At 37.8% G+C, this 20,602-nt stretch overlaps 1 protein-coding gene across 1 annotated transcript in view; it reads right to left on the bottom strand.

Moving 5' to 3' along the window:
- TFB1M (transcription factor B1, mitochondrial) overlaps positions 1-18,923 on the bottom strand; it is a 65,913-nt gene extending 46,990 nt beyond the window's left edge. Inside the window, exons 1-3 of the mRNA XM_047102747.1 lie at positions 18,705-18,923; positions 15,771-15,922; positions 659-767 (exon numbers count right to left, since the gene is read on the bottom strand). Of these exons, the coding sequence (XP_046958703.1) occupies positions 659-767; positions 15,771-15,922; positions 18,705-18,837 (394 nt within the window). The 5' untranslated portion in view covers positions 18,838-18,923. The remainder of the gene's footprint in view (positions 1-658; positions 768-15,770; positions 15,923-18,704) is intronic.
- Positions 18,924-20,602: the final 1,679 nt, after the last annotated feature.

Below are 20,602 nucleotides of genomic sequence, written 5' to 3'. Positions count from 1 at the left end.
GATAAGGTTTGAGAGAGGAAATCAGGAGGTCACTTGACTCCGGTGTGACTGGGGCTGGACCGGAGACCTGAAGGCAGTGTGCTGAGAGGAGAGCCGGAAGGCCGAGGCAGGCAGTAGCCACCTCTCTGGTGCTGCGGCCACACACACGGAAGCAGTCACGCCAGCAGTACGTGTTCTCAAGGGCTTTCTAGGCAAGTAACACACGCCATCTATCTCCGGATTCCAAAGAGTTGGTACACAGCAGGGACCCGACTGTCTAAAAAATGAAGACCCTTGGCTGGCCACGGAATGCGAGACGCTGGTAACTGGGTGTGGCTTCGTTTACTAAAACACTTCTTTTTTTCACCATTTGGAAAAAGTAACACTTCCTAGTTTATCCCATCATCACATGGTGTCATAAAAATAGCAAGCCTATTTGAGGAGAACCCTAAACATTTGAAAAATAGAAGACAAATAAAATAGAAGAAAAAGTAATTAGATTTATCATTTTGGAAAAGAGTAGAAAAGCAGAAAAAATTATAATGCACACTATGTATTCAATTCTGTTTTTATAATATTTAATATAAATGTGTAATGTTTGTAATGTATAATAGCATTAAATATTTGTACTATAAATAATTATAAAAGAAAATAAGAAAACCAACCCCAAATCACTTACCATCTTCCCACCGTCTTTTAAGACTTTCTGGAAAAGCCCTTTCTATCTTATATGTCAACACATCACCATGGACAATTCTCAGTTTTCCAGGTGCCGCATCGGAAAGCATCTAGTTTACAAAAAGATCAATAAAATGAGTTCATACTTTGGAGAATAGTGAAACACACACTCTCTCTCTCATTCTCTCTTTCTCTCTCTCTACACACACACACACACACACACACACACACACACACACCCCTGCACCCAACATAAAACTTGATTCCTCATGGTTTAAAAAACAACAACCACCACCCAGATGCAGTCCCCTGAAGCCTAGGAAGTTTAAGAGCAGGAGCGAGTACATGTATCACTAACATCCCTTCTAAAGGAGATTTATAAGGAAGAGGTGACCTTCTTTCCACATCAGGTATCACCTCAAGAGGCTCAGACACCCTCGGCTCCAAGTTAGGGAACTTTTGCCCTGAGCACCCCTTGGTGCTGCTGATTCTCTCTTCTAACCTCCTTCTTGCCTAATTCTGGCCACTGGTAGGAAGGATGAAAGAAACACCATAGAAATCAGAGAAGAGACCCCGGACCAAGGCACCTACTTCGTAGATTACTCCTGCCTTTGGGTAAATGCCGTGCCTTGCACATGCTTCTTTACGGCATTATGACCTACTATCTCGTAATTGTGCATAGAGAGGTTTCTTCTCCCTGTGATAACATATGCTCCTTAAGGGTAGCACCCGTTTCCCATCTATCTTAATGTCCCCTGCAACTACAAAGTGCATAGTAGGTGCTTCACATTTTTTGATAAGTGAATAAGCGAACGATCAACTATAAAACGGGAAAACTTCTCCTCCCAGCCTGAGATTTGAGATTCCCAAAATTTGTAAAGTCAAGAAACTTGCGAAAAATTATTTCACTGATAAATCGGGTAGAATTATACAAGTAACACTTCAAAAATACAGCGCTGAAATGCTTAAACTGGTAAGAAGCTAAACATTTCAGTTTGGGAATCATCTAGTCTGGTATATTTAGTCATGGTAGTTTAGCAAAAAAAAATTGTGTATCTCCAATACTATTGTACTTATAGATTATTTCAAATTACCAAATTTGCTAAAACTTAATCTGATGAGTTCCGGACAATAAATCATGGAAAACATAGGAACTCCAACATACTATGAATAAAAAAGGAGGTAACTCTCTTTGGGACAGGCTCTTATTGCATAAAAACTATGCATTTAATGACCGCATTTACCATTAATGAAGAATATTAGTTGTTTTCTAGAATTCTGCTTCACATAATTAAAGCAAAACAAATTTGCGTACCAAAAACAAAGCAGAAGAACTAAAAGCTTATGCTTCATGATCGTATATATAGAAAGTAACGAAGTAATTAGTAATTAAGACTAAAACAAAACAAAACCATGTAAACTTAGATCTTTGGCATTAATATACATGCTCTGATAACCACGTTTGAAATGTTAATTTTTTAACATTTAACTGATACACACTCAGCTGCATACCAGAAAACTGGTGTAACACACGTTAACCTTCCTTTCCTAGGTTTAAAGTTGTTTTGCTAGCCTATTTCTTTAGGATTGCCCTTCAGACTTAAGTCTCATCCAATGACAAAGCAAATCCTCCCAAGACTACTCTGTAGCTTGATCTTCCCCTTTCAGACTCCCCACTGAGGAAGAAATGAATACTGGTGACCATAGCTTTCTGTGAAAGCCTTGAAGCAATTATGGGAGGGGAAAACGCCACACAAACTGAAACGATAGTATGAATGATTACAGACAGTAGCCACTTAAACACCTAATGATATTCAGCAATGACACACATTTTCTTACCAACCACTAATAGAGAATGATGTTTTCATTACCATGACAGTATTTGGGGGATGGCGGAGAGGTGGGAAAGCCAGAAGAGCACCCCTGCTTTACACTTTAAGACCCTGACGGTGTTAGCTCGTAATGTGCTCAAAGCACAGCTGACTACAAATGCAGGCAACCGATTATAGTCAAATGAGTATTCTTACAGACACTTGTAAGTTGTTCCATCATTTTTATTTTAGTTTTTAATGCCATATCCTTCCAAAATGAGATTTAAGTCAGTTTAGAGTAAAAGGCATTCATTAGATAAGGCTGTAAAAGAAGAAACAGAAAACCAAACAATGAAAGAAGCAGGTATGTAAATCCTACAGGTGTTAGCTCTGACAATTTATACACTGAATTATAGAATTTTTACTCTCTACTGGAAATAATTATACTAAGTCTCCAGGAGAGAAAATGTGTGTTTTTTTTCTTCCTAGCGTTAAGTTTTGTGAGGGGTATATGGAACAAAATAATAGAGAATGCCTTTAACAAAAATGAGGAAACAAATGCAGGAGTATTCTTCATATGGTCACTTAAAAAATCTCTCGAAGTCAAGGTTTTAGAGATAGCTTTTCTGCAGGGGGCAAGCACCTAAGGTCCACCTAGGTAATTTGTTGGTGATCTCATTTGATGAGGAAATTTTTTTTAAGTTTATTTATATTTACTTTGAGAGAGACAGAGAGAGAGAGAGCACACATTCAGGGGAGGGGCAGAGAGAGTGGGACAGAGGATCCAAAGTGGGCTCGGTCCCGACAGAAGAGACACCGATGCGGGGCTCGAACTCAAGAACCAGAAGATTATGACCTGAGCTGAAGTCGGACGCTTAACCAACTGAGCCACCTAGGTGCCCCTGATGAGGAAATAATTTATGTGACTTTTGGAACTTATGCACAACTAGAAATTCCTTGAGAACAAAGAACTATATTGAATGGCCATTTGGTATGTTTTATGCCACCTCTCATGGTGGGTGAGGGACTCCTGGCAGCCAGCATTGTAGAGTGAGCTAAAGCATTAATTACACAGCCTGGCGATATTACCTTCTTCCTGACTGGTTACATAGTAGGAACCCAAACACTGTTGAAATAAGTGCTAGGCAAACTGTTAGGAAAACTATATGAGAATGAAGGAATCTATAATACAGAATGATAGGTGAAAAACAATTTTTATTCTTCTGTAGAACACACAGAAAAGACTAATGCTATTATTCAAAAGGAATTTAAGATAATGTTACAATAGATATTTTTTTTTAAGGAAGAAGATGACAGCATGACTTCAAAAAGTCTCGTTTTATTTTTTAAACAGGACCAAAACATGCATCGCAGAAACTCATGCACTCAGCCTCATCAAGGATTTAGAGATTTAATAAACTTTATATTCAAACAGTGCTTACTCCTTTCAGCGTTAGCATTTCTTAAAGAGAAACTTCTACAGTAGCCTATCTTTTTCTTGTCTGATTGCTATGGCTAAGATTTCCAGCATTATGTTGAATAAAAATGGGGACAATGGACATCCTTGTCTTGTTCCAGATCTCAGAGGAAAAGCTGTGAGTTTTTCACAATTTACTACAGCATTGGCTATGGATTTTTCATAATATGGCCTTTATGATGTTGAGATATGTTCCCTCTAAATCTACTGTGTTGAGTTTTTATCATGAATGGACGTTGTACTTTGTCAAATGATTTTTCTGCATCTATTGAAATGATCATATGGTTTTTATTCTTTCCATTAATGTGATGTATCACATTGATTGATTTATAAATATTGGACTACTCTTGCATTCCTAGAATAAATCCCACTTGATCATGGTGAATGATTTTCTGATGAATAATAATGAAGCAGCAGAAAGAAAAGTTAAGGAAACAATCCCATCTACAACTGTACCAAAAATAACAAAATTCCTAGGAATAAACTTAGCCAAAGAAACAAAAGACCCATACTCCAAAAACTATGAAACCCCGATGAAAAACATTAAAGATGACACAAATGGAAAGATATTCCATACTCCTGCATTGGAAGAGACAACATGGTTAAAATGTTCACACTACTTAAAGCAACCTACAGATTCAATGCACCCCTATCAAAATATGAACATTTTCACAGAACTAGTACATATTACCCTAAAATTTGTATGGAACCAAAAAGACCCCAAATAGCCAAAGCAATCTTGAAAAAGAACAAACCTGGAGGTATCACAACCACAGATATCAAGATATATTGAAAAGCTACAGTAACCAAAACAGTACAGTACTGGCAAAAAAAAAAAAAAAAAACAAAAAAAAAAAACAAAACAAAACAAGACACATGGATCAATGGACAGAACTGAGAGCCCAGAAATGAAACCAAGTTTGAAAGGTCAATTAACCTTTGACAAAGGGGCAGGGATACAGTGGGAAAAAAACATGGTCTCCTCAACAAATGTGCTGGGAAAACTGGATAGCTACATGCAAAAGAATAAAACTTGACCACTTTCTTACACCATACACAAAAATAAAATGGATGAAAGACCTAAATGTGAGACCTGAAATCACAAAACTACTAGAAGAAAACACAGGCAGTAATTCTTTTGACATTGGCCATTTAAAAAAAAAAATTTCCAGATACATCTCCTCAGGCAAGGGAAGCCAAAGTAAAATTAAACTACTGGGACTAACCAAAATAAAAAGTTTTCTCACAGTGAAAGAAACCATCAACAAAACACAAAGGCAACCTACTGAATGGGAGAAGATATGTGCAAATGATAGCTCTGATATGGGGTTAATATCCAAAATATATAAAGAACTTCTACAACTCAACACACAAAAAACAAATAATTCTATTGAAAAATGGAAAAATGTCTTTTTCCAAAGACAAGATACAGATGGCCAACAGACACATAAAAAGATGCTCAATGTACTAATCAGAGAAATGCAAATCAAAACCACAATGAGATATCACTTTATACCCATCAGAATGGCTAAAATAAAAACCACAAGAAATAACAAATGATGGCATGGTGGAGAAAAAGGGAATCCTTGTGCACTGTTGGTGGGAATGCAAATTGGCACAGCCACTGTGGAAAACAGTATGGAGGTTTCTCAAAAACTTAAAAATACAATTTCTATATGACCCAGTAATTCCACTACTGGGTATTCACCCCCCAAAAACTAAAACAGTATTTTGAAAAGACATATGCGCCCCTATGTTTTCTGCAGCATTATTTACGATAGCCAAGATATGAAAGCAACCCGTGTCCATGGACAGATGAATGGATAAAGAAGATGTGGTGTATATATATACGATTGAGTATTATTGAGGCATCAAAAAGAATGAAATCTTGCCATGTGCAGCAACATAGATGGACGCAGATGATAGAATGTTAAGTAAAATAAGTAAAAAAAAAAACCAAATACCGTATGATTTCCCTCATTTCTGGAATTTAAGAAACAAAACAAATAGAAAAGAGACAAATAGAAAAATTCTTGAATACGGAGAAATAACTAGCGGTTCCAGAGGGGAGTTGGGTGGGGGAATGGGTGAAACAGACAAGGAGGATTAAGAGTAAACTTATCTTGAGGAGCGTGGAGAAACATAACGAACGTTGATCATTATACTGTACACTTGAAACTAGCACAACACTGTGTTAATTATACTTCAATAAAAAAAATTTGTGAAAAATAAACAGAAAAAGTTACAGAGGGAAATCCTGCTATACAATATCACAAAATTCTCTTCCTTAAGCCAAGAACAATGAACCAATTTCACCCTTTTCTTGACTAGGGGTCATTGTTGCCTGTAGAGTAATGGCGTCAGTGGTTATGATCCCTTACTACTGCGCTTTTTTTCAGTTTTATGTTTGCTTTTTATAGCTTTTCTGCCACAGTAATAACTGTCACTTCTTGCTATTGTCAGTGGGTCTGCTTCTAGCATTGATCTACTTCTAGTTTGTAGTGGACTAGGAAGTCACTTTGGTTGTAAGCCACCTTTTACTTATTTGTTGAGTTTTGATTAACTATGGCTGTAGCCATATCTTAAAGATAAATTACATGTGTGAAGTATGTAATCATGCCACGACAGAAAGTCAGGCCATCTTCCCTTTTGTAAACTTTGCTAGAGATGAAAGAATTTAAAATTTTACAGTCTCTGATGAAAAACAGCTCCTTTTGCCAGGATGACTAAACTACAGATCCCTTTATAAGATGACAGAGAAGGGGAATAATTATAATAGCAACCACTTACTGGCTACTGGCAATATGCTAGGCTCTATATGCCCATCTCTTTACATAAATTTCTTACCATCCTTGTAATGATCACAAACAATAACTATTATCCTCATGCTGCAGATGAGAAAGCTGAAGCTAAAACAGGTTCACAACAGCAAGCTCAAGATCAGAAAGCTACTAAGTGCCTTATCTGAGATCTGACATCAGCCAATTTGCTTCTCAGTTCTGTGAACTTTCCATCCTACCTATCAGGTAGAAACAATCACTGTTTACCTATTATAAAACCCAGAGGCAACACTAACAATAATCATGACTTCCTATCTCCAAAGTTCCACAAAATAAACACACAATGATTAAGAAGAATCCTAGAGCTTCTTACTCTGGCTAAGATGGAGAACAGAAGACCAGATAGTCTCTTCTGGCTTAAACAGATAAAAAACAGACGGAACTACAGTTTTCAGACACTGGACAGCAGGAAAGCAGGAAATCCTGCAGATCCAAGAATCTCAAGGACTCTCACACAAAAGAAACACCAAGAAAAGGACACTAAGGTGCACCGTGATGAAACTGTTCAAAACCAGTGAGAAATCTTAAAAGCAACCAGGGAAAAAAGGCAGAGGAGCAAAGATAAGAATGACAACAGATTTCTGGTCAGAAACAATGCAAGTGAGAAGACCGTGGAGCCACGTTTTTAGAGTACTAAAAGAAAACAATTGCCAGTATGTTTTTCAACAACAAAGGCAAAATAAAATACTTCTTCAGACTTACAAACACTGAAAGTTCCACAAAACTTACAAAAAATGCTGAAGAAAGTCTTTCAGGTAGACAGAAAACAATACTAGGTGGACATACGGATGAGGAGCACTCAGAACAGTAACCATATGGGTAAATATGTAACAATTTTTCTTATTATACTTGACCCTTTAACAACAGGGTCTGAACTGCACTGGTCCATGTATATGCGGATTTCTTGCAGTACTATAAATGTTTTTTCTCTTATGATTTTCTTAATATGATTAGGATAATAGGAATATGATATGATTTTCTTCTCTCTAGATTATTTTACTGTCATAAACAGCACTTAACACATGTAACATACAAAGAATGTGTTAAGTGATTGTTTATGTTATTGGTAAGGCTTCTGGTTAATAGTAGGCTTTAGTTAAATTTCTGGGGAGTACAAAGTAATACGTGGATTTTCAACTGTGCAGAGGTCAGTGCCCCTAACCCCCACATTGTACAGAAGTCTACTGTATTGAAACCTCTTTAATATAGCATTGACTGTTAGAACAAAAATAACATTGTACTGTGAAGTTTACAGCATGGAGAAGCAAAACACAGGATGCCAACAGTACAAAGGCCTGACAGGGAGAAACACATTATTCTAAGATTTGTATGCTACACATGAAGTGGTATTTTATTACTTGAAGGCAAACTGGGATATGTTAAAGATGTATACTATATACCTTCAATAAACTACTAAAAATAACAAAACAAAGAGTTATAGATAAAAATTGCAGTAGGCCCAGTACTGGCCCCACAAAATGCCCACATCCTAATCCCTGTGACTATGTTACTTTATACGGTAAAAGGACTTTGCAGATGTGATTACAGATCTCAGAATGGGGATATTATCCTAGATCATCTGGGTGGACCCCAAATAATCAATCACAAAAGACTTTAAAAGAGTGAGTCAGAAGGATCAAAGTCAATGATAGATGTGGAAGTGAGAGGTCTATGAACTAATGAATGCAGATGGCCTCCAGAAGCTGGAAAAGGCAAAAAAACAATTCTTCCCTGAAGCCTCCAGAAAAGGAACACGGCCCTACTGACCTTCATTTCAGACTTCTTATCCCCAGAACTGTAACAGAATAAGTGTGTGTCATTTTAAGCTGTTGTGTTTGTGGGAATTTGTTACAGCAACAATAGAAAGCTAGTACAAAAACAGATGTGGTCAGATTGGTGAGAAAAAAAGCAAGACCCAATTATATGCTGTCGATAAGAAATCGACTTTAAATATGAAGACATACAGGAAAGGATGAAACTGACGTTAATCAAAAGAAAGCTGGCATGGTTATGTTATTATCAAAGTAGATTTTAGAGGAAAGAATATCACCAAAGATCATGATGATCATTTCATAATGATAAAGGAGCCAATTTGTCATGAAGACCTAACAATCCTAAATGTTTATGCACCTAAATAACAGTGTTTCAAAATAGATGAGAGCAAAACTGAGAGAACTGCAAGGACAGACCAACAAATCTGCACTTCAGAGATTTCAATACCCCTCTCTTAACAACAGAACAAGTAGGAAATCACTAAGAATACAAAAGGCTTGAATAACTCCAACTTGACCTTACTGAAATTTCCATAGCATCCAATAGAAGAATGTATATCCTTTACAGCAGAAGGCATATTCTGCATAAGGAACATTTACCAAGATAGATCATGTGTTACACCATTAAACAAGTATAAATTAATTTAAAATGATTTTAAGTCATGCAAAGTAAGTTTTCTTATCACAATGGAATTAAGTTAAAAATCAGTAACAGAAAGAGATCTGAAAAACAAGCTAAATGATACACGTCTAAATACTCTAAGAAGTCAAATTAAGAAATTAAAAGGGAAACTGGAATTGAAGGTTTATGTGGAAATTCTCAACTTCTTTTAGAAATCTTTCTTTAGGTATAAAATCTCTAAAAAAAACTTTTTTAAGTAAATCAGTATTTTGAATAAATGAAAATGAAAACACAACACCTCAAAATTTGTAGGATTCTACTCAGGTTGTATTGAGAGGAAAATTATAGCACTTAACATCTATAAGAAAATAAGAAAGGCTTCAAAGAGAAAACCTCAGCTTCCACCTTAAAAAAATATAGAAAGAACAAATTAAACCTCAAGGAAACAGAAGGAAGAACATAAAGATTTCAGAGCAGAAATCAGTGAAATAGAAAACAGAACACAAGACAGAAAAATCAATATCAAAAGCTTTTTTTTGTTGTTGTTGTTTTTTCAGAAGATCAATAAAGTTGACCAATATGTAGGGAGACAAAATACCAATATCCGGAATGAGAGAGACTTTATCACCACAGATTCAATGGATGGTTGGCTTACCATTAGAAAAAAAAAAAAAAATCAATATAATTCACTATATTAACAAACTAAAAACAAAAAAAGCCATATGATTATCTCAATAAACTCAGAAAAAGTATTTTTGCAAATACATTATTTAAAAAATGTATATGTTAAAAAAACAAACACCACAACCTCTCAGGTAGCTAGAACAGAAAGGACCTTCCTCAGGCTGAAAAAGGAGATCTAGGAAAACCCTACAACTGACATCATACTTACTGCTGGAAGTCTGAATGCTTTCCCTCAGATCAGGAATGGGCAAGGATGTTTAACTGTACTGGAGATTCTAGCCAAGACAAAAAGAAACAGAAGCAAACAGACTGAAGTGGAGGAAGTAAAATGGTTTTTATTATAGATGAAATGATAATACATGCAGAAAATCCTAAGAAATCTACAAAATAGCCACTAATAAGTGAGCACAGCAAGGCTGCAGGACACAAAGTCCACTCCCAAAACAAATGATATTTCTACATAGTAGCAACAAACAAATGGAAATTGAAATTAAAAACCAATACCAAGTATAATAGCATCAAAAAACAGGACATAGTTAGGGATAAATTTGACAAAAGATGTGTAAGACTTGAATACGTAGAACTGTAAAATACTGCTGACAGAAATTAAAGAAAATCTAAATAAATGGGGAAATATACCACGTTTAAAGATTAGAAGCCTAGATCATTAAGATGCCAGTTCTCCTAAAAGTGATCTAGAGTTTTAATCAGGCTTAAAACAAAACAAAACAAAACAAAAAAGAGGGAATTTATGATTTAATGTTAAAACTATATGGAAATGCAAAGAACGTAGAATAGCAAGAGCAATTTTGGAAAAGGCAAGGTTGGAAGACTCAAATTACCTGCTCTCGAGTCTTACAATAGAACTACAGTAATCAATACAGGTTGGTATCAATGAAAAGAGAGATCTAGAACAAGAAAAAAGAGCTGGAAGTCCAGGAACAGACCAGTGTATATAAGACCAGCTGAGTTTCGACAATATTAACAAGCCAATTCAATAAGAAAAAGATACAATTTTCAACAAACGATGCAAAAAAAATGAACTTCTACTCCCACCTCACACTACATACAAAAGGTAACCCAAAATGTATCATAAGCCTATGTGCAAAATCTAAAACTTCAAAACATCTAAAAGAAAACATGGAAATTCTTAGTTCTTGTTTTGGCCATTATCTTTAACATAAGATGCAAAAAGCATCAAATTCAAAAGGAAAAACAACTGATAAACTTTATTAAAACTAAATTTTACTCTTTGAAAGACACTGTTAAATGTCTAAGAAAATGAAAAGGTAAGTCACAGCTGAGGAGAAAGCATTACAAAACACGTAGCTGACAAAGAACTTGTATCTAAACTATATAAAGACCTCTTACAATGCAATAATATGAAGACAAAACAAAAAATGCTCAAAATATTTGCACGATTCCCCAAAAAGATATACAGATGGCAAATAAACACATGAAAATATGCCCAAAATTACTGATTAGGAAAATGCAAATAAAAGCTACGTTAAGACACTGTAAGATACTGTTATACACTCGCTTGGATGGTTACAATTAAAAAGACTGACCACACCAAGTGTGAGAAGCATGTGAAGCCACGGGAACTCTCACGCACAGCTGGTGGGAATGATAAATGGTACAGCCACTTTGTAAAACAGTTTCACAAGAAGTTTAACATACACCTGCCATGAGGCTCAGACATCCCACCTCTAGCTCTTTACTCAAGAGAAATCAAAGTATGTACTCACACTAAGACTTGCATGTGAATGCTGATGATTGCTTTATATGTAATTGCCAAAAAATAAAAACAACTCCAAGTCCACCAACTGGTGAATGGATTTATAAATTTGGTATAGCCATACAGTGGAGTACTAACTAGTCAGCAATAAAAAAAAAAAATTAAACTATTGATAAATACTGCAACATGGATTAATCTCAAAATACTTATGCTCAGTAAAAGACATCAGACAAAAAAAAAAAAACACACATACTGTATGATTTCATTTATATAACATTCTGAAAAATGGAAATTCCCTATATTGACAAAGCACATCAGTGGTTGCCCTAAGATAGGGAAAGGGAAGAGGGAGGGCTGGATTATAAAGGAAAATGAGGAATCTTGAAGGTGATGAGTGTTCATTTTCTTGATTGTGGTAATGGTTTCATGAGATTATGTATTTGTCAAAACTCAGTAATCTGTACACTTTTAACAACATGTGCAGTTTACTGAACATTAATAACTCAATAAAGCTGTAAAACAAAGTATTTAGTGCAGTAAACCCTCCATATTGTTATTAATATACAAAATCCTTAAAACAAAAAATGAAGAACCCAGATTACTTACTTCAAGGAGAACATGTTATTTGTGACGTTATCTCCAATTCAGAAATGGGGGAAGATTTCAAGTTCTTTGAGGTATTAAAAAATCTCACTCTCCTCCAAAGCAGAGACAATCGGCTCAGCCACAGAAATGTAACAATAAGTAAAAAATAATAAAGACCTCAACCCCCCCCACAAGTGCATAATCACAAGAGAATGCTACAATATTAAGAGAAAGAAACCCTGAATGTCCAATGCTGGTTCAAGGAGGTGGGACAAAGCTCCAACATTCCCACAGCACTAGGGATTTATTTTCCAGTGATCCAAAGGAATAACCTTTCTCCTCTACCTCTTTCCAGATTAGCAGTCTCATGATCAATCTTTAATTAATAGAAATGCCCAAGGCACAGGGATAATAATTTAATTGATTACTTATATCGAAAAATACATTGCATGGTTAACTAAGTATGAGGCATTCATTTAATCCTCATTACTATCCTACAAGCAAACTGAGGCCTTGAGACAGTTACCTGCCCAAAGTCATACACCCAGTAAATGGTAGAGCCTGAAGTCAAACCCAATCCGATGCTGCAGTCTGTGTTCTTTAAACACAAAGCTATATTATAGTACTTTCACATATCAGACATGTTTTTTACCTTACAACATGCTGACGGTGAAACCTGTATGTTAGTACTGTGTTAGTAACTGTGTTAGTAACATACTACTGTATTTAGTAAGATCCTAAGATGCCTCATATATTAAGATATAAGATGCCTTATAAGTAAGATGCCTTATATAGTGAGATATAAGAGGCCTTATAAGATCCTAAGATGATATTATAAGAACTGGATCAAGACACAAATGACATACTTTCAGCTAGCAGACATTTTATAAATTATTACAATTTCTTTAAAAAGTAATTCTATTAGCTCAGAAACCACTAAAATGGAATCCTTTAAATAGATCACACCTTCTGCCTTTATTCATTTTCATGATTAATTTAGTACCTCTAAATGAAAGTGGTTTTACATATTGAAACCTTCTTTACAGGAAAAAGAAATCTATGTGATATTTTAGTACCCAACATTTCTTTTCAAGGCAAATTCTTTTCCTGCATATAAGACACTAAGAATTAATTTTGCTTCTTCTACAGAAACATGTAAGAAGACAAATACACATTTCTTGCAGAGTAATTTACCTTGAAACAAATCTTTGTATTCAGAAAAAAAGGTCACAAAACTTTTTAAATAACCAACGCCACACAATTATTCATTCTCGTGATTAAATGATCTCACCGTCGTGAGATGAGCCCTGGGTCTGGCTCTGTGCTGACAGTGCAGCGCCTGCTTCAGATTCTCTCTGCCCCTCCCCCGTTCATGGGCACATGCACGCGCGCCCTCTCTCTCAAAATAAATAAAAAATTTAAAAAATGGCACATTTAGTTGGCTGATTAGATAGACACATAAAGTCAACCTTTTATTTTCCCATTTAAGACATTATTGAACATCTGCTATACTCCAGGCACTGTTGCATGTGGTAGAGATACAGCACGGAAGAGAACACACAAAAATATCTATGTTCTTTGCAGTACATTCCAGGCGGGGGGAGGTAGACAACAAATAAGAACATACAGACAATGTATCCGATGATGATCAATCCAACGAGATAAATAAAACAAGGCAGGGGTTAGGAGTGCAGGGGCTGGGGCAGGCATTTGAAAAGAGAAGGGTGTAGTTGTCTTTTAAACAGCCCCTCTTCACACATCTTTTGTTAGGATCAGAGAGGAGAGTATGTAAATTAAGGTGGGGATGAACAGAAATTTGATTCACCCCCTTGCCTTATGAGAAAGAATTGCACATAACAGATGGGAAGACTGAGGGTTAGGAAGTCTCTTCAAGGGCAATAAAGTCAGAGGAGTATTCTTATGTCCAGAAAGGGCTAGATGAAAAAATCTGAGGGGCGCCTGGGTGGCTACCGACTCTTCATTTCAGCTCAGGTCATGAGCTCAGTTTGCGAGTTCAAGCCCCACGTCAGGCTCCACACTGACAGCCGAGACCCTGCTTGGGATTCTCTCTCTCCCTCTCTCTGCCCCTCTCCTGCTCATGCTTTCTCTCCTCTCTCTCTCTCTCTGTCAAAATAAATAAATAAAACTTAAAAAGAAAAAAGAAAAAACCTGAAGGGAATGACATAGTGTGCTTCAGCTTCTTTTTATTATCTCATGATCTCACTGAAAATAAAATATTCCCACTTTCACTTCTGAGATGCAGACAGTTCTTGAAAGAAAGTAATTCAAAGCAAAAAATCAGTATTAAATTCCATATTTGATCAAGGAATATGCACCATATGGCAATCCCAAAATAAAGTTATAAATCTAAAACCAATTCTGTCAATAGTGTAAAAATTAGATAAAACTAAATTTTATATAACTGTTTAAAGCAAAAACTAGATGTAGCCAAATAAAATCTGATAAATAAAAACTCCTTAAAAAAAAACAAAACAAACCCATTGCATGCACACAAAGCCCTAGATTTTCAAACAAATTTCCTCAAACTATTCTGGCAGAAATTAAACATTTTTCAATTGTTGCATACACAAGCATTAGGACGTACCAATTGTAAACCAATTTGTCTCTTGTATGATAGTAATAACGCAGATAACTTTATTTTTCGGTTACACTCAATAAATTGCTGCTTATCTAAGCCAAAGGCTAAGGGCTCTTCTAAACTTTTAGAATTACAGAGGAATCAAAGTTCCTTAAGCCATTAAGTGCCCCCTGTGAAGAATTCCCTTTACAATATCCCTGATACAATGGGTTCCGCTGTTTGCTACCACTTAAAAAAATGTAAGTCCCACCTTATTTTAAATCCACATCTGCCTCCCTCAATTCTTACCTATTTGTAGGATTTTTTTTTTTTTTTCTAGAAATCAAAATAAGCGATCTTCTTCACTGCCACCTTTCACAGGCAGCTCTGAATTCCCTCACTCAAAGATCCTCTCCTCGGAAACACGCCCAGCTCCTTCAAATATTTCTCATATAACAGCACCTATTGTTTCATTTCATTCAAACCTCATCTTAAATTTACGTGCACAGTGGTACAACTTCACTTCTTCGCCTAAGAAATTCTTAAATGCCTAAGCTTGACAATTAGTCTCTCTTAAAAGAAACCTCGGTTTTCTCCATCTTTTGCTTACAGAAAGGATTTTCTGAATCTAAATGAAGTTCTCAGAAGTCATGCCAATAGCGGGGTCATTATTGGCATTAATTATTTTCCTTAGTTTTGAAGGAATGGGCCAGAACATACATGGCTATTAGATTAAAAAAACAGATCACACAAAACTAGGTTAACATTAATACATAAAGCAGGTTTATTCAAATAGTGGTCAACAGACCATGTGGGGATGCTTGTTAGAAATGCAATTCCTAGACTTCTCCAGACCACAGAATCAGAATCTCTGGAAAAGGATCTGGAGATCTGCAGTTTGAGGAGCAACCTACACAACCTTTGGATATCCTGAGGTTAAAGAATCATGGACTGAAGATTTAAATTGGGTTTTTACCTCCTAGAAAAGGCATTTTAAGTCTCTCACCTGTAATCCAGGAATAAATCGACTATCCTTTTCAACCACCAGAAGTTCAGTAACATTGGCATTGAGAATGGATCTTGTGATTCCCCCTGGCCCAGGGCCCACTTCATAAACATAAGCATTTGTCAGATTGCCAGCTTTCCTTACAATTTTATCTAGGAGAGAAAAAAAAAAGTTTTAATTATCTGGACAAATTTCAATGTATAGAAGTTAACAAAAAAGTAATCTCCACAAATTCTTATCAACCATGACTTAACTAATCCTTTACACCATATTTATCTAGTTATTTAACTCTTAGCCTAAACCAATAAACATGTAGTGGCCATCCAATATTCTACCACATTATAGCTGAATTGTATCAGTCCCTTAGGAAAAACGGGATTATCATGACAAAACTTCCTAACTTAAATGTAGTTAACACTGTATTTTCTATCCATTCCTCTGCCAAACCAATCAATTCCTAACAACTGACCAGCTAAACCATCTCTCTACACTTGCCAGGTACTGAATATCTGAATAAGACCAGTTTCACATTCAGAATTTCTACTGCTCCCAGTTATAAATTCAAAAGCAAAAAGTAATGGTAGTCTCCTTTTTTTTTTTTTACCTATAGACATATAGCTGGTCAACATGGCCATAGCAACAAGTTGCTAGATCATAGGATTAGCAGAAATTTACAGATTCTTGGTCACTTTTCTGGAAAAAGCTAAACTTATACCTGGAAGTTTTTTAAACTTTGCAAATATGCAAATTGATATGGAAAAGTTAATGTTTTGAATTAATCAGCCTCTGTAAGTAAGCAGACATTAAGAAATCATGAAAAGGATTGTGGCAATCGATCATCACTTCTGGAATAACATACAACGGGCTGGTCTTACTGACGGAGATAATAAAATCCAAGTAACTGGGGCTCCTGGGATAGTGGGAACTTAGCCACTGAAAACACACCAGCACTTCTCTGCAGTGTTCGCTGGGATTGTATAGTACCATTTTTTGTAGGCTTAAACGCAATAATAGTCTTTCAACCATCCAAAAATAGTTTGCCTTCTGACTGGCTGGGAGGGAATTAGTACACGTCCCCAACCATTTGTTTTAGGTGGTTTACAAGCTTTCTCCCACGCATCTCAACAATCCTTCCAACACATTAAGAACTGCTATCCCAATTTAACTTTTCATTTGTTTCATTTGGGCAAGGTCATTTAGAAAGCAAATGGGAGAGAAGGGACTCCAGCTCAGGTGTAAATTCTAAAGCAATCCTTCCTCCATTACAGACCAATGCCCTTTAGAGGGTACAGGGATGATTATTATCCCTTTCAGAAGGGAAAGGCGTAATGAATTCAATATTCTCATTTTTTTTTAATGGAGAACTAGGATGGTAGGCAGGTCAGGGGCTCTGCCCTCAAACTTTTCAGGCACATTCAAATACAAATGAGTATCAAAGAGGCACTGTCAGTTCACCAACCATCTGCTCCCACCAGAACTTCCCACCGCAGACAAGTACTTTAATCTCTTACTCTGGTTCCCAGAGAAGAGGGAATAGTACCTAGATTCCAGAATTTATCCGCGGGGAGAATAAAGACTCACATGAGATACTATAAATGAAGAATTTTTTTTTTATATTAAAAATATAAGATCGGGGCACCTGGGTGGCTTGGTTGGTTAAGTTTCGGACTCTTGATTTTGGCTCAGGTCATGATCTCATAGTCGTGGGATGGGGAGCCCTGAGTCTGGCTCAGGGCTGAGCACGGAGCCTGCTTGGGATTCTCTCTCTCCCTCTTCCCTGCTCATGCTCTCTCAAACATTTAAAAACATACATACAAAGATCTCTATTTTCAGCCTTGAGAATGGTGCTTTATGTCTATCATATGTGACTAACAACTGGCAATGCTGGCTCTGGTCATTTCTAGGACTAAAGAATTTTAGAAGCAGATAACCCTTTAACGCTCTGGAAGGAGGGGCCCTCCTCTAATTAACATAGGAGAAACTGAAGCTTAGTTTCTACTGGCAGAATAAAGACTCCACATCCCATTACTGTGCTTTGTAAACTCCACTTCCTTTAATTGAAAATGAATTTCTTGGGTATGATTCGTTGATCTTTTTAGCTCCTAAAGGGGGCCAAATGGAGTATCAGTATCTCAAATACTCTACTGCAACAGTGAATTAGTGGACACATTTGTTAGACAGGTTAGTCTTGCAACCTCACCTTCTAGAAGTATCACTAAGACACAGGAGCGGTGGTTAAACGCATGCATACGTTTGTCACCAGACTCTGCACTTCAAACTAGTTCATTCGATGGCACGTGAATTTTACCTCACAGAAAGCGACTTAAAATCAGGGACGGGAACAATGTAAACCTACTAAAAAACGTTAAGCCCCTTGCGGAAAGACGTTGCCTTGTTCACTCCCAAACTGCACCTCCAGCACTAGCACAAAGTCGTCTGTTTGACGCGTATTTTACTGAATATTTGCGCCCCGCGGGTTTTGCATTCAACAAGTAAGCGTTTAAGTAATCCCATGAGCGACCCACTTTCCGACGTGTTCTCGAAGAACTCCCCGCACTAATTGAAATTCTAACTTCGGACTGCATGAAAATCAAACCTAGTGTTAATGCAGCAAGACTCGCATTTCCACAACCGCCTAACACGATACGCAACCCCTGCCTCCCCCAGGGTTTGCTCGGCGTCTGTACCACCTGCTTCCCCTGGCCCACGGCAAACCCCCGAACACGCCATTACGCGAGCAAACAAGGCATTCCACGCGTCTCCTGGGCGGGGCTCCGGAGTTCTTTAACACAGAGCGGTAGAAGGACCTGACCTAAGGCCCGCTGCACACTGCCTGACCCCAGATACCCGCCCGCAGGATCCGCGCGCAGACCCCCGGCCCGGGTCCCCAGGGATGCGGGGAAGACAGCCGGGGAGAACTGAGAAGACAGCCACCTGTCAGCCTCAAGTCCAGGAGAAAATTCTGGGATAGCTGCTTCACCGCTTGCAGCCTGAACAACTTAATGATTTCTCGAATCGTGGGCAACGGCGGAAGGCGGAAAGTGCTCAGCGTCCCCAAAACAGCCATAAGGCCCCGCGAAACCACCCAAGCCACTTGGCTAGTTTTTTCACGCTGTTCTTAAATCGTCGGGGAGCGGAGAGGGAGGTGGCGGGAGTCTGGGAGCGTAAAGGCCCGCCTCCGAGCCCGCCTCCCAGCCCACCTCATTGGTCGGAGGTGCCTCGCCGGAAGCGAAGAGGGCAGACAGGAAATCCGGGTGCACCCAGAGCTCCTGCTCCGCGTCTAGCTAAGCGCGGTGCAGGCTGGGTGTGCGCTGCTTTTCCCTCGGCGGGCGGGGCCTCTCCCGGGTGGGAGGTGGCCAGAGCGGCCCGCGGGGGCGGGGCGAGGCGGGGCCTGGACTGGAAAGCGCAGGCGCGGATCTGAGGATGGGTGGAGCCCCGCACACGCCGTGGTGAATTCTGGAGGGTAGACGTGCCTACTTTCCCCTCTGTGGGTAATTGTGGGAAAGCCAGTGATTAGAGGCAAGGCTATTGGTGGCTAACAATTCTCTTTTATGGTGGGTGATTTTAGAACCTTTGCACTGCAGGTGCCGGATGGCAGGTTTCTAACTTCTCTCAGCCTTAGTTTTTTCATCTGTGAAATGGATATATCTGCCTTAAAATTGCAAGCACTAATTGAGAATGTTGCCCTGTGTGCAGATTCAGAACATAGTGCAATGTATGGCATATGGTAAGCCCGCAATCCATGGTGGTCGTTACTACTGTAATGATGTAGCAGATGAAGGCGACCCAGAAGGTTAAAGGTTTTGAACACAGTACAAAAGTGAGAAGGCTAGAAGTAGAATCCAATTCTTCTGACCCTTCTAAACTCTGTCAAGGAGAAAAGCCGCCGTGTTGAGAGTTCAGGAAGTCATGTATATTGAATATCGGTTTTTGAGCCTTTCGCTAACAGTCTTACATTACTAGTCTCAGGTCAGAGAGGAGGAAACAAAAACTTAGGTGATATGAATTAATTGATATTCGCAAAGCTAGAAAATTGTGGAACCCAGATCCAGTCTAAGTTTCTGGACATGTATGGTGGCGGTTCTTTCTAGTCCTCTGCCTTTGCATTGACTACCAGTTGCCACTCCTTGTTTACTTTCCCAGAGCTTTCTTATTACCCCTCCATGCTCCAAGTTTTGCAGTCTTGCATAACCGGAAAGGTAAGGATGAAAAGGAAGGGAAATAAACGTGACAATACTAATAATAGCTAACATTCCCTGAGGTTTTCCAAAAATACCACGCTTCACAGCTGGGTGCTTTACAACTATTATCCCATTAATTGTTACAAAAGATAAAGGCTTAGAGAGGTTCAGCAATTTTTTTTCCTAGGCTGCATAGCTAATAAGTAGTGGAATCAGGATTTGAATCCACAAGTCTGTGTCCAGAGCCTGCTTTGTAAGCAGTGTAGTCAAGGTAGAGAGATCATTTGACTTGCCTTGAATGGTTACATCTAAGTACAAAGACTCAAATCTGAGTTTTGTCTTTCTATTATAACAGAAAAAACAACAAAGCAAAGAAAGACTGAAATCTCTCTGCTAGATCAGAGAATTTAGCTTTTCTGACCCTGGTTTTGCAAACTGCTGCATTGACCACAGTAAATCATAACATTTTTTTTTTTTTAAGTTTTCAGAGAAGTAAGCTGAAAATCAAGCTAATGGAAAACCAAATAACTGGGGAGATGATATGAGTGAAATCAAATGAATGGAATTTCCATTGAAATCTCAATAGAAAACCCAAACAACTACCTTCTGTTACAGCAATATTAAAAAGAACTGTGAGATAATCTGACATAC

Source organism: Lynx rufus, unplaced genomic scaffold, assembly GCF_022079265.1.
Source record: "Lynx rufus isolate CCGP_SWC_20201006 ecotype Redwood Valley unplaced genomic scaffold, mLynRuf1.p SCAF_6, whole genome shotgun sequence".
Taxonomy (NCBI): domain Eukaryota; kingdom Metazoa; phylum Chordata; class Mammalia; order Carnivora; family Felidae; genus Lynx; species Lynx rufus.
The sequence above is the reverse complement of the archived record's forward strand: the minus strand, read 5'-3'. Positions and strand labels throughout refer to the sequence as shown.